At 36.4% G+C, this 13,516-nt stretch overlaps 1 protein-coding gene across 1 annotated transcript in view; it reads right to left on the reverse strand.

The window, feature by feature from the left end:
- KCNH8 (potassium voltage-gated channel subfamily H member 8) overlaps positions 1-13,516 on the reverse strand; it is a 189,365-nt gene that overhangs the window by 30,047 nt on the left and 145,802 nt on the right. Inside the window, exons 9-11 of the mRNA XM_035894055.1 lie at positions 10,429-10,628; positions 8,151-8,400; positions 3,693-3,907 (exon numbers count right to left, since the gene is read on the reverse strand). Coding sequence (XP_035749948.1) covers positions 3,693-3,907; positions 8,151-8,400; positions 10,429-10,628 — 665 coding nt within the window. The remainder of the gene's footprint in view (positions 1-3,692; positions 3,908-8,150; positions 8,401-10,428; positions 10,629-13,516) is intronic.

The following is a 13,516-nucleotide window of genomic DNA, read 5'->3' on the forward strand; positions in this document are numbered from 1 at the left end:
AGTAAAAGAAGCTCTTGTAAGTGGCAGAACACTACTCTTAAGGCTACAAAAGAAAAGTAGATTCTTCTTAATTATGAGTTCTGTCTACAAAGACAGATTTTTGAATTTTCAGGAATATCATCTTTTCTTTTTTGAAAATGACATATATTGATAGTGTTCTAGTGAGTCAAAGATTGTGCCTGTGTGGGTCCTATCTTCCTTTGGGACTTCATTACAGCTTGAGGGATGGCATAGGTGTCAAGGAGGCCTCTTGTTCTTTGTATACGTCTGGCTATAACCAGCCTATGGGTTTTTTTGATGAATAATGATGTCTACACTGTAGACGCTTCTGCATAGACACAAGAAATAATCAGAAACCATAAACTGTCACCAGGCCCACAAAGATACTGTGCAAATATTTACCTATTCTGAGTTTCTCATAGGATTATTCAGAGTTATGAACATCTGCTTCTGCTCTCTAAATATATAAAATAGCACGTGTTTTCCAGGGCTGGTGAGTAGCAAAATAATTTCCATTTTCTTTCATTTTATTGTGTTATATGTTGTAAGAACCTCCTTATGAGTGCTTAGCTTTATCAAATCAGATATCTGACTCTCTCACTGTGTGTTGTATATGCAATCTATAATATATACTGCAAAATCATATGGGTGGGGTGACTGGGGGTGTCAAATCTGTGTCTCTCAGCAAACCATTTCGTGACATCAGTCACAGACCTAGAAAAATTGGTTAAATGCTTGAATGGCTGAATTGTTTTAAAGTCAAAACTCCAGCTACAAAGAGATCAGCTTTTCCTAACTGTTCTGAAATCATTTAGTACATTTACAAAAACAGCTATGAGTTTCTTGAGCAACGTTCAGCAAAGAAACTAAAGGATAGAATACATACAATCAACATAAAGACTTTTTCCTAATTCACATCTCATGATGAGAATAGATAAAAAGACGGCATAATTGCACTGCCAGTGTGATGGCGCACATAGTAAGGGTTATATTGATAAATTACTTAATGATTGCTGGGTTTAGAGATATCATGAAGAACCACTGAAACTTTTATCTCCCTGTTTGTGTGTCTTTCTGTTTCTCTATCTGTTACTCATTAGAGGCTGAAACAGTTACATGACTGCCAGCTCCCATAGTTAAAATCTCTGAGCTTTTCTTCCAAGATTGCTTAGACAACACTTTCAAACTTTTTATAACCAGACAGCTACAGTTTCTACTTGTTACTGGGAAATCTGGTTACAGCTCCTCCTTGTTTTACTGAAAAGTGACATGACTATGGAAGTCCTGAAGCCTTTTCTCCCATTACGCCTTACTTGGACTTCAGTGCAGATGGAGCACATCATTATATACACTCTTAGACTTGCAAATGAATGAAGAAATCAAATTTAAAAAGTTTTCCTAGAGATGTCTGTGTGGGTAGGGTGATTACACGATCTAGTGCTAAGTATCCAACTTTGACACTCCAGGATCAGGAAACTGACGAGTTCTGGCCTTTTTTGGTCCATTCACTTTTAATTCAGGTCAAATCTCTTTACTTTTGTGTGCAATGAACAGTTCAAACAGTACAAGGAAGGGGATAATGGACCATCAGGACTGCATCTCTCCACAGTCTCACCTTTTTAATGCTGGCTTAAAGTGTTAGGAAACCTACAACTTTAGGGTACTTTTGGTGGGCTGTGGCTGAAAATGCGATGTTTTAGGTCAGGACTGAAAGGCACTTGGCGAGTCATAGTGGGGAAATTAGTGCTATTTCACCCTGCAGTTCACCTGACCCTAAATATTGCTACTGGTCCATTTCCAAAAACATTAAATTAACATTCAGTTGCAAATTTGCAGTGATTTAAAATGTCCAAGGAAAAAGAGGGTGAGAAACTGACTTACTTAATCAAATGAATCAATCTACTGTTTAACTATGGAAAAGCTCTCCAAACCCAAAATTTCTATAAAGCTGCAGAAATCATAGACACACGCAAATATAAAATTTCCCTTGGCGGGGGCGGGGGGTAGCAAGCAAGCACACACGATACAGTGTCACAGGTGCCAAGCTCCTATAGCACCATTCCCAAGAAATAATGCTATAATAATAATAATAAAAGGTCATAGTTTTCATACCTACAAATTGTATTTCTGAAAACCACCACCTTATTATTCTGTGAGAGTAAATTGTCAGATAACTAATTGCTATGTGTAAGTTATAGTCATGAAGACGTGGTATTTTCTAGGTGATGCCGAGCACGTGAGTGGTTGACCAGGCACACACTTGCTACTGCCACAGGTATCTTCCCTCATTTTGTGTGGTGGTACAAGTTTTGGCCACCTTATTCCTGCTCTTTATCCTTATTGATAAGTAAAATGGTTGGATCAGAAATGAGATGACATGACAGAGGTTTGTTATGCTGCAAGAGAAATACTACTGGCAGGGCATGGTTGGAGGTGTAGGAGAAAGTGACATAATGATAAGCTGTCCTGGGTTCTCTATATGTGCTTGTGACACTGGATGCTACTCGGTGTCAGGAACTTTTTTCTCCCTTTAGCTTTAAGATAATGGGTTATACCATGAAAATACAGTGTGTATTCAAAAATCTTGCAAATATTTTCCTTTTTGAAGCAGAAAAGGTCCTTTGATATGTCCTGCACTGCTTTAACCTCCATTTTCCACAGCTTTTTCTGCCTGTGCAGTTACCTTCAAGGATGGTGTAGGCTTGCTCTCAGCAGAGTCTGTACATTACCCAGCTGACTCTAACTGGGAAGAGCTGTCCCTGATTCTATAAAAGCTGAACGTATATGCAACTGATATGGCAATCCCCAGATTTGTCAGCATACAGAAAAGCGTGAAGCAATACGTTGTGGGGGTTCGTCAAGGTCCATGACAAAACTCAAGAGGAGAATGCAATCAGCTTCAAACCCTATCTATACATGGAGTTATACTCCTTTTCCCCCAAGGAAAGTGGGTTGGTTATAGAAACATTCGTGTAAGGAGAAGCACGATGCAAAGACAAGTACCTGAACTATTAAATACTAAACTGAAAGTTTGGCTATCACTATGTTCATACACTCATGTGGTTAAAGGCAGAAAATGAAAGCTGTCATAAAATCTTTTCATTATTAAAATCTGAATATAAATAACTGCTACATAGTATCAGTGAAAGTATTTTGGTAAGTCTATACTGAAGCAGTGCTTTATCTGGAATTTCTTGTTATTTCACATTAAATTGCTCATTTAAACGGAAAGACACATTTTGGTTGCAATGTGATGAGAAACAACTGTTTCTTATTCTGCATGTGTGTGATGACATTCTTAACTAAGAAGTGACAATCAGTGATCTATGAAATGAATGTTCACTAGGCTGGCACATGAGCTTCTAGAAAAGGTACAGTTAAATACCTTTATTTGGACACATGCTTTACATAAATATGAATTATTTTTAAACAAAAAAATTACAAAATACTAAAGAATATTCTCTCACAGATGATATTTGCTACGGAAAAATTAGAAGCAGAGAACATGCTGACTGCTTATGATCTGATCAATTAATAAAGGATTCATGTAGGTAATGACTGAATTATCAAATGGAATGAGTAATGTAATCTGTGTATTATTTCTTTACTCTGACAAAATTGTAAGAACTGGCTAACATATGGGAAATATCATAAAGGTAACAATAGTGGCAGAGACCTTTAAAGATACTTACATCACTTTCATGGCCTTCTCTTAGATTGTATGTGAGATCATGCTGTATGTCTTCAACAAACTTGTGAGCATACTCTGGGTAAAGGTCGAGCACTTCAAAGAGACCTTTGAGGATAATGCATTGGAGGTCACAGTACGTTAGAGCTTTAACATCGGCATTTGTTTTAATAACTTGATCCCTAATGGATAGGTTTGCTCCAATTAAATCTCCTTTACCTAAAAGAAAATAGGAAATTAATAATGTTCAAAGCATGAATTCTTTACTACTTTTTGAATCATAAATCTGTTTAACATAATTGCTAAATCTTAAATACCACTGCTACTACCACATTGTTTAATTAATAACTTTCTAAAGGATCTTTGTCTAAAAGCTGTCTTATTTTTTTGCAGGTGCAATCTTATATGCAATTAATTGGAGGTACAAAGACTAATTTCCAGACATGTAACTACCTGGTTTAAGGGAGCAATCAAGTAAATATGTATAAAGTTAGGATTTATACTGGTAATTAATAGCAGGTGTGATTTTGTAGTTCAGAAAGTGAATATTATGTTTCTAGCTTGTTTTGGGTTTTTTTTAGAACAGACAGGTGTTAAGATAGCATTTTAACAATGACGCGATTAAGTACAGATTGTCAGTTCAAATGACCCTTTTACTTAGAATTTGAATTGCAAAATATTCACAATCTGTGATAGCTATGGCTGCATAACTACACTTCGTGGTGTATCTTAGTTGTATAGATTATTAATAAATACATGTGTAGCTTGATGGCACTTCTGTCAAGAAAAAAGAATGACTTCTTAAGCCATTATATTGTCATTTATGGTCAAGACTGCCTTAGAATAATGGATGTATTAAAAACTACAACTTTATAATTAATTTATAATGAAAAGCCTCCATAAACATCAGATCTGTAGTATAAAGTCCAAAGAGCAATCATTGAACCAGAGTTCTTCCTCAAAAGTTAATGCAGATTGTCTTTGTTAAAGATTTGGACAGTGTGATGGAGTGCATTCTTGGCAAGTTTATGGGCAATACCAAAATGCGGGGAGAGGTTGATATGCTGAAGGGCAAAGCTGCTATTCGGGAGAACCTCAATGAATGAGAAAAGGGCTGATAGGAACAGCATGAAGTTCAACAAAAACAAATAATAAGTCCTGCACCCAGGATAGAAAACTCCCTGCAGCAGTATGGGCTGGGGACTGACCAGCTGGAAAGCAGCTCTGCAGGAAAGGACCTGAGGATCCTTGTGGAAAACAAGTTGAAGATGAGCCAACAATGTGCCCTTGCAGCAAAGAAGGCCAAGAACATCCTGGGCAGCATTAGCAAGAATGCAGCTAGCAAATCCCAGAAAGTAATTCTTCCACTCTATATGCCACTTGTTAGACCACATCTGGAGTATCATGTCCAGTTTTGGGCTTCCCAGTACAAGGCAGAATATGGACATACTAGTGTGAGTCCAGAAGAGGCCACCAAGATGATCAGGGACTGAAGAACATAATGTACAAGGAGAGGCTGAAAAAACTGGGTATTGTTCTGCCTTAAGAAGAAAAGGTGTTATTGCTGTCTTTAACAGCCTAATGGAAAATTGTAGAGAAGCTAGAGCTAAACTCCTGTCCAGGGTGCACAGTGCAACAAGATGTACTGGGCACAAGTTGTAACAAAAGAAATTGTGATTAAAATCAGGAAATAAAAGTCACTGTGAGGCTGCTCAAACAGTGGGACAGGCTGCCCAGAGAGGCTGTGGAGTCACCATCCTTGGAGATGTTCAAAACTTGCCTGGACATTGCCCTGAGCAAGTTGAGCTGATTTGGCCCTGCTTTAAGCAGGTTTAGGTTGGATGGCTTCCAGAGGTCCCTTCTAATTTTACATTATTCTGTGATTAATGAGCGAAGACTGTAAAATCTGAAAATCCACACAGCGTGTGATTCCAACTGGATATTACACAGGAAATGGTGTACTTGAAGAGTAAGTCAAACTAACCAGCCAACCATCCCTGAAGCTGCTTAAGATAATTTTATACTTTAAAACAACATAACCAAAATATCATGTAAAGCTAAGCAATAATTCACTTTTACTTTTTACTGTAAATATCAATTCTTTAGATTTCTTTGATTATATTAACCAGAGGGCTGGCAACATTAACCTATTGCTGGCTGTGTAAGTATGGATATTTCAAATATACCAAAACTGACCTTTAAACAACTTAATTAGAAACTTTTTAGGCATACAAACTGTATTAGCATCAATACTGCATAAATAAGTTGGAAAAAAAGTTAGAGTTGTAGTTGATTGTAGTTACCATGTTTAATGAAATAATGTCAGCCTGAAAGACACTACAATTGATCTGGTAATGCTAATGTATGTTTCTTTTCAGATTAAAATCATGTAGCAAAGGCTGTAGGTAGTAGGCTGAGGTTTCAGTTAGAACTACTGCACCTTGAATATCAACATTTGTTACATAAATAGAATCACGTAAGTTATTCTTAGTAGCTCATTCTTCCTTTCTTTTTCATTGGAGAACAAACTTATTTATAAATGTTTATGCAGACACACATGTTTGTTAATGTATCTGGGACACATAGTCAAAGCCATAAATTTCTTCTCTTTATGGATGTCTGTTAAATCACTTATGGCTAATATTTTTTAACAAACCTAAGATGTATGTTCAAACAGTACATAACTGCTATATTAAAAAATATTTTCCTATTAAAAGTATCCTGTCATTATTAGATATCACATAATAGTCTCCAGAGGAACCAAACAGTTGTATTTAATCAGAGCATTTCATTGTATTGTTGTTGTATTACTTGTTAGTGAGAACAGCTCAGTAAACAAAAACTAATCTACTAGAATTAGAATCATGACAGAATTATAAAATAGTGGCCTGGGAACTGTAAGTAACCCAGCTTTGTCAGGGGGAAAAACTGCTCTCGAATTTACATCACATCAGTAACACAGTTTCTCATAGGGACCTACAGGTTTGGTGCATTCACTTTCTGCTGGTGTTAATTAGGTTTAAATGATGAAGCTCCCATTCACTGTAATGAAACATTGTTTCATTGTATTATGTTTATGTTTTTGCATTACGATTTCATTAACTTCTCTCAGAAATCCACTAATCTCTTTCTTATTGTTTTTATTGTCACCTTTACACAATGCTGCTTTCATTAACATTTTCAGAAGTGCCTGAAAATGGAATCATTAATGAAATCATAGTTCCAATGGGGGCAGCTCTTGACCTTTTGCTATGTTTAAACTTACACTTTCTTCTAAGCCATTTTTTATAGCTTTGATCTATGTGTTCCAATATAATCGAGGCATTCTAAAACTTCCTAATTACAAATGAGTGATGGAGTGATGTGCACTGTCAATCTAATGGAATTAAAGAGTTATGAAACAAATAGGACATGTATCACATTTATATTCTAAAAAAAAAGACCAATCAAATGCATGCTAGTAAAATAAAGGAAATTCAATTACAGAAGACCAGAAGCTTGCATTATCAACAGTCTAGTGCAATCCCACAAAACAGGAAGGAAAGCAGAAAAGGAAATGTTCTTTTTAACTTTATAAGAATATTAAAAGTTATTAGAAAGAATACTTTTAAATCTAAAGAGGTATTAAAATCATAATGAAATAATCCTTTACATTTAGAGTAAAATTTTATGGTTTACTTTATCAAAACACTTTATAAACATTAACTCAGACAAGTCTAATCACCCTTTAGCTGAAGATAAAGGGAATCTTGTTAGTAGGCATTAGATTGAGGCCAATTACTGAAATTTACAGATAGAGATGCTTAACCCTAGATAAGTCAAAGCAGTCATCTAGCAAGCAACAACTAAACAAAATTTATTAAAAAAGAATATCTGGCCTTTATCTGTTCTAATATACTCAGATAACTGCTGGCAGCATCAATTAGCTTGAAGAAGTAACTCTTTGGGGAGCAGAGCCAACAATGCTTGTGTTCTATCACATAGCTGTCCTGCAAGAGGTGTTCGTATGCATTCATCAAAGAATGAGAGTAGGCTCATATTGCTTTCTTTCATTTGGGAGCACTGCCTGGCCACTAATTTTCATGAAAGACTTAGGAACTAATAACCGATGTCCTTTGAGGTGTCAATGGTATCATCAAAATTAATTGAAAGCAGCAAATTGTATCAAAAGCCAGCAAGTACCTCCTCACATGCAAAGGAGAGAGAATAAGTACAAGAAAATCAGGATACAAGTGAAATATTGCATAACTAACAGTCCAGCAATCAAAAATTCCTTAGAGCAAAAAATAAGTAACTTTAAACTAAAAAAAATAGGGTTGTCCATAGGTATGAATAGCAGATTAAACTTGAATGAATTCTTTCTCATCAGACTACTAGGAAACGTAAGCTATCAGTTAGTAGTAAAGGTCCTCCAACATTGGAGGACCATTCTTTCTCTTCAAAACTATGATTAAGAGCATACCGAGAATTGCCAGCACCGTGCTGTCCTTCAGGACTTCCATGGAACCTGAGCACACAAAGTAGATCGCTTGCAGGGCATCTCCCTGCCGGAGGAGGTATTCCCCAGGAGCACAGAAGGAGGTTTTGATATGCAGAGACAGAGACCTGAGGCAACCACGGCTGGCACACTCGAAAAGGGAGAGCTGCAAAATCTCCTTGTTCAAGTGCATGGTGATGTCTGAACGCAGCTCGTCTGGGAAGTCTTTTAAAAGCTGTCCAAAAAAGAGAAAAAGGGGCAAAAAAGCAAAAGAATGTAAAATAATGTTCCCTCTTTTTGCAGAAGTGATTTGATTTAGTAGTGCTGCATATGTCATACCAGTGCAAAGATTTCCCTTTGATTTTTGTTATCCCCTTGATAAGACATGTCTGCTATGTCTTAATAAATCTTTATGCTGACAAACACTGTTAAATTCCAGGAAAAACATGAATAAAAATATGCCTTTATACAAAAACAAGAAAATAAGTCAACAGCACTGTGTGTAGGGATTCCCCCTAATGCACAACTTAACCTTGTCCAAGTTGTTCTCAGCTGTTAAGGATTCCCCCTAATGCACAACTTAACTTAACCTTGTCCAAGTTGTTCTCAGCTGTTAGAACACTGTAGGTTGTTCAGCTATATACCATTGTATATACTGAAAACAGAGCAAAAATGAACTTAGTTTAGATTTTCTTAAAATGGTCATATAAAATTCATCAATAGTCCATACTGCATTTTCTATGGTAAAACCACTGGAAGAGGAATAACTCAAAACTCTATGTAGTAAACCTCTAGCTTTTTTGTTGTTGTTGTTGTTGTTGTTTGGTTTTTTTTAATGATGCAATTGGATGCTGAAGGAGAATTGGGAAAGGAATGGAGACAAAGTGCATGTCCAGTAGAAGAACCTATGGAAACTAAAAGACCACAAGTTCTTCCTATTTTTCCCTGGTCTTAATTTTAGGCAAATTCCCAACATAGCTGGGCCAACATTTGAAGATATATATGTATATGTGTGTTTTACAAAAGATCTACTGCAGGATGGCAAAATTGAGAGAAATATCTTTCTGTTCAGAGACATTCTTCTGGGAATAACATGTAACTGCTCAAATCATCAAAAATTTCAGGTGGAGCTTTTAAAAAAATGTTTAAGTGGTTTCAAATGTCCCTCCTATTGATGCAAAGAATACTGCCTGCCTATGGGCAGAGCTCTGGACCATGCAAGCTGCAAGCTCACCAAGCATATTTTTCTCTGTAGTTTGTGGGCATCTGGCATCTGAGCAATGCAATCAGCCAACACTAAGCCAAGTGGGCTTAGACAAGGCAGTCTGTGGATGGGAGGCAAATCATGAAATATTGATGGTCGCTCCAGAGGTTGCTGTTCTAATAAAGCAGTCACTGACTTCCAGTGCGACTAAAGATACAGAAGCTGAAGGTGATCCTTAAGCAAATCTAGGAAAGCTTTGACATCTAAGTGGGTTTTGTACCTTTGTAAATCTTACTGGGCTCCTTCCATTACTAGGAGTGCTGTGCATGCCACAAAAATAATTTATTGGGAAAAGAGTGTTCTGAAACCCAAATCTTTCTGCTTATTTCCATACTATCCTTAAGGGCCACTGAGTTTTATAATGACAAATATAACAAGAACTCTGAAGGGAATAGTTCATTCAAATAACACTCCAGCAGCGAGAAGCCACTATTCCTCCTGGAGTACAGTAATACATAATCTGGATAAGTCATTTAAAACAAGCAAAGCCACAACCAGAAATCTATCTTTTGATTTCACTCTCATGTTACATTCTGCAATATTTAAAAATATATGGAAATAAATAACATACATAAAAACTCAGGCCAAACCACTTGTCTACAGTATTGCAAAGAACAAAAGAAAATGGACGAGGGAGGAAAGGACAGTTACAAAGCCCTCCTTTAAAAAACACCTAAAAAACCCCAGTAGAATTTTTTTTTTTTTGGTGAAAGGCAAAACTGCTCCCTGGGTGTTTCTGCTGGCATCATCCAAAAGGTTTCTGATGAATGCCTCTTCATCATTACAGAATTATGGAGGATATTACATTTTTAATGTATGATATGATATTCTACATGAGATTTTTCAATAGCATACCCTCTTCCTGGGATAACCCAGCTTTATTTCTAGACATGTTCTTTTTATATGTAAGTTCAAGCAAAACACATGGAAAATTACACACCCCCCCACTCCAAGTCCATAGTCCAAACCATCAAACACACAACACCCTCGCTTGGTTACCTCATTGGAATCAATTCCATTATTGACAGACCACGTTGTTTGGAAATATTCAAGCATCCTTTGCTTTAGCTGCTGTGGCAAGTGATGGACCCGTATAAAGTCCTTCAGATCCTTGGTTCTTGTGTGATAAAGGGACCATCTGGAGTACATCCTCTGAATTATGGCAGTTACATTGCCAAACACCAAGGCGTGCATCAGAGCTAAGGAGGACAGAAATTATGTGCAATGTGGAGTGACTTATTGATCATTAAAAAGTAACACAGAAAATAAGCAGGATCTTCACAGAATGCCAGTTTCCTGCTTGATAGATATAGTAAAGCTTTTGAATGCAAGACTCCATGAGTAATATACAGTAGTATTCATATGAGTACTCATTTCCATATTTTGTGTCACTAGCAGTCACAGTCATGGGACAGGTTAGAACCACATCCGAGGCTATCTAGTCAAGGTACCAAGCAAAAGAGCACCCAAGCCAAATTAAGTTTATAGTCTACAAAAACAAGGAAACAGATGAACACATGTAGGCAGGCATGCTCAGGAAATAATGAGAAACTATTAATCAGTATGAAAACTAGACTCAAATGATCAGTTAGCAAATACATAGAATGTAATAGATTTCAGAGACCTTGTATAAATAAAAACAATTACTAATGGGTACCACGTGTAGTGGAATGAGATTGCAAACGACATTTAGCGGTGTATCATATTCTGAGGAATAAGATGTTAAAAAAGGCAGAAAAACCACACTGTAAAGCAGAACTTCAGGTTAAAAAAAAGCGAGAGATTCAAACTGACAATCTTATTTCTTATGTTGCTTGAGAAGGTCAAATATGGTGTAAAATTGCTTATCAGAAAGTTCTGACAGCTTGGAGTTTGTCTGCAATTAGAGACTAGCTTGGGAATAAAAACACCAGACGCAAAATTGAAGAAATGCTTGCAGTTACAGGTCATCTGGGTTTGTCTGTGCAGAAATGTGCTTGCTGATTATCAGTGGGAAAAATAACTGCTACATTGTCATGTGGTATTGATCTGAGGTATATAGTATACATGTTTACAAATTGTTTATTGAAAAAACTATTAAAGAGCTTGATTATTACTCTTAAGGGACATCTACCTTTAAGGGCTTGAAAGAAAGCAGATTCCTCAGAGTGGCAAAGGAATTGGTTTATAAACCAGACAAACAAGATGTTGACCTTGTACAGCAATTTACAGAAGTCCAATGTGAGTGGGGAGAGATGAGGGGGAACAGGAGGAGGAAAGGATGCATTTTGGTGGTTAATAATTATTTTACATAGTAGAAACAGGCAGAAAATTCTTTAATTTGGGCTGGTGAAAATTTTTACCAGGCTGAGTAAAACACAAAGGAGCTAGTAACAATATCTATGTCTTTATTGTGAAGGGAGTGCAGAAAAACAGATAAAGCACGGCAGCATGATGTAGTTTTGCACTACAGTATGCATTCTTGTAGAAGTGATCCGATGATATGATTAAGTAAATACAAGTCCATTAGTAAAAGAAAATAAATGAAAAGCAGGGCAGAAAGAAAAGGATCAGATATGAATATTAGAAGGAAAAGTAACCACAATTGGAAATTTATTTCTAAGAATAATCAGCTGGATCAACTAGGTGTTGTTCCTGATGGTACACTGAATTACTAAGTCACTAATGCCAGAAGCTTGGGCAACAAAATGTGAGAGACTGGTATAATGCTAGATACAGGATATTATAATAGAAATATGACAGCTAAGGCTGAAACAGTTCAGCCGGACATAGCTAAATAGGCTAAAGAGATGGTGTAGCCTCTTTAAGGATGTGATAATCAGTTTAAAAAGGGGGTGAGGGATAAAGCATTAGGTGGTGTATGGATGCATATGTAAATATCACATGTGATATAAGTCTCCCAACAGGCTCCAAGGTTAGGAGCTGGACAGTGTAGAGATCTCCGTGATGTTATTATAAGCACAAATGTAATCAAGAATTTTATTATTATGGGAGAATCTGTCTTTGCATATGTACATTGGAAGAAAACTGCTACCGATGATGACAAGCTAGTCCGGGCTGTGACAGGCATTAGATTTCTTTATTGAATAATCACAGACCCACCCTACTTTCTGTAAGGAATACATTAATTCACTCTCTAAACCCAAGAAGGGCAAGTCAAAAACTTCTAGGAACCATATTTCATAAAGTGGCCTTGATTTTAATGGATAGTCTAAATTACATTTTCGTTGCTTAGGGAACAGAGGAACACCTCTGGATCCTAGAAAGGACTGGAGCTACTAGAATTGGCCTCCAGTCTCATAAATACAAAACTGCACATTCTTTGCTCAAAGAACATGGAGAATACAGGACAGCACATGGTATGGTCATCTGCAGGAGGACAGGTTTGATTCATATTTTACAGATGTGTGGTATCCTAGGAATTCTGGTTATATTTTAATAAGTTTTCTTTCCAACTTTAAGAAGAAATACTGTATAGAAAGATGTTTTCTCTTCACAATATTACTTGTCTTAAACTGTAATTTCAAATTCATGCAAACCAAAAATTAATACAAAGAGGCAGGTAGAAAATCAAACAGAATATTGTAAGTTATTTATCTTTTAAATTAATGCTTGAATTTTTTTTTTCTGGCTTCAACTTTCTTTAAGGTTGCAATAAATCCACTTCATTCTTTCAATTTGCAGTGACACACATTAAATAGGTGCAGACGAACTACTGATAAACTAAATCATGCTATCCATTACACCTGAAATTTCATAAACTAATGGCTTGGTCTAAAAACTCTAAAAAACTAACATCATTTTTTCTCAAGACATCACTTTCCACTAGTGAATTTTAAAATGAAATATCAGCCAAAGCTATCCATCAAAATGTGTTTTAAGAAATGGAAATGTATTATGCCCTAAAGTATACAGACTAGTACTTTATTCCTAATAGAGTTTTCTGAGGTGAGCTCACCAGTCTGCGCTGTATGATGATAACTCCTTCTTCAAGCTGCCTTGCTCTGCTGATTTTCTTAAATAGCATTTAAAATACAATTCCCTGAGAAAATACCTGCAAACGAGCCTGTTCTGCTTTCTTACCTGG

The sequence above is a fragment of the Egretta garzetta genome, unplaced genomic scaffold (assembly GCF_000687185.1).
Source record: "Egretta garzetta isolate BGI_Z169 unplaced genomic scaffold, ASM68718v1 scaffold94, whole genome shotgun sequence".
Taxonomy (NCBI): Eukaryota; Metazoa; Chordata; class Aves; order Pelecaniformes; family Ardeidae; genus Egretta; species Egretta garzetta.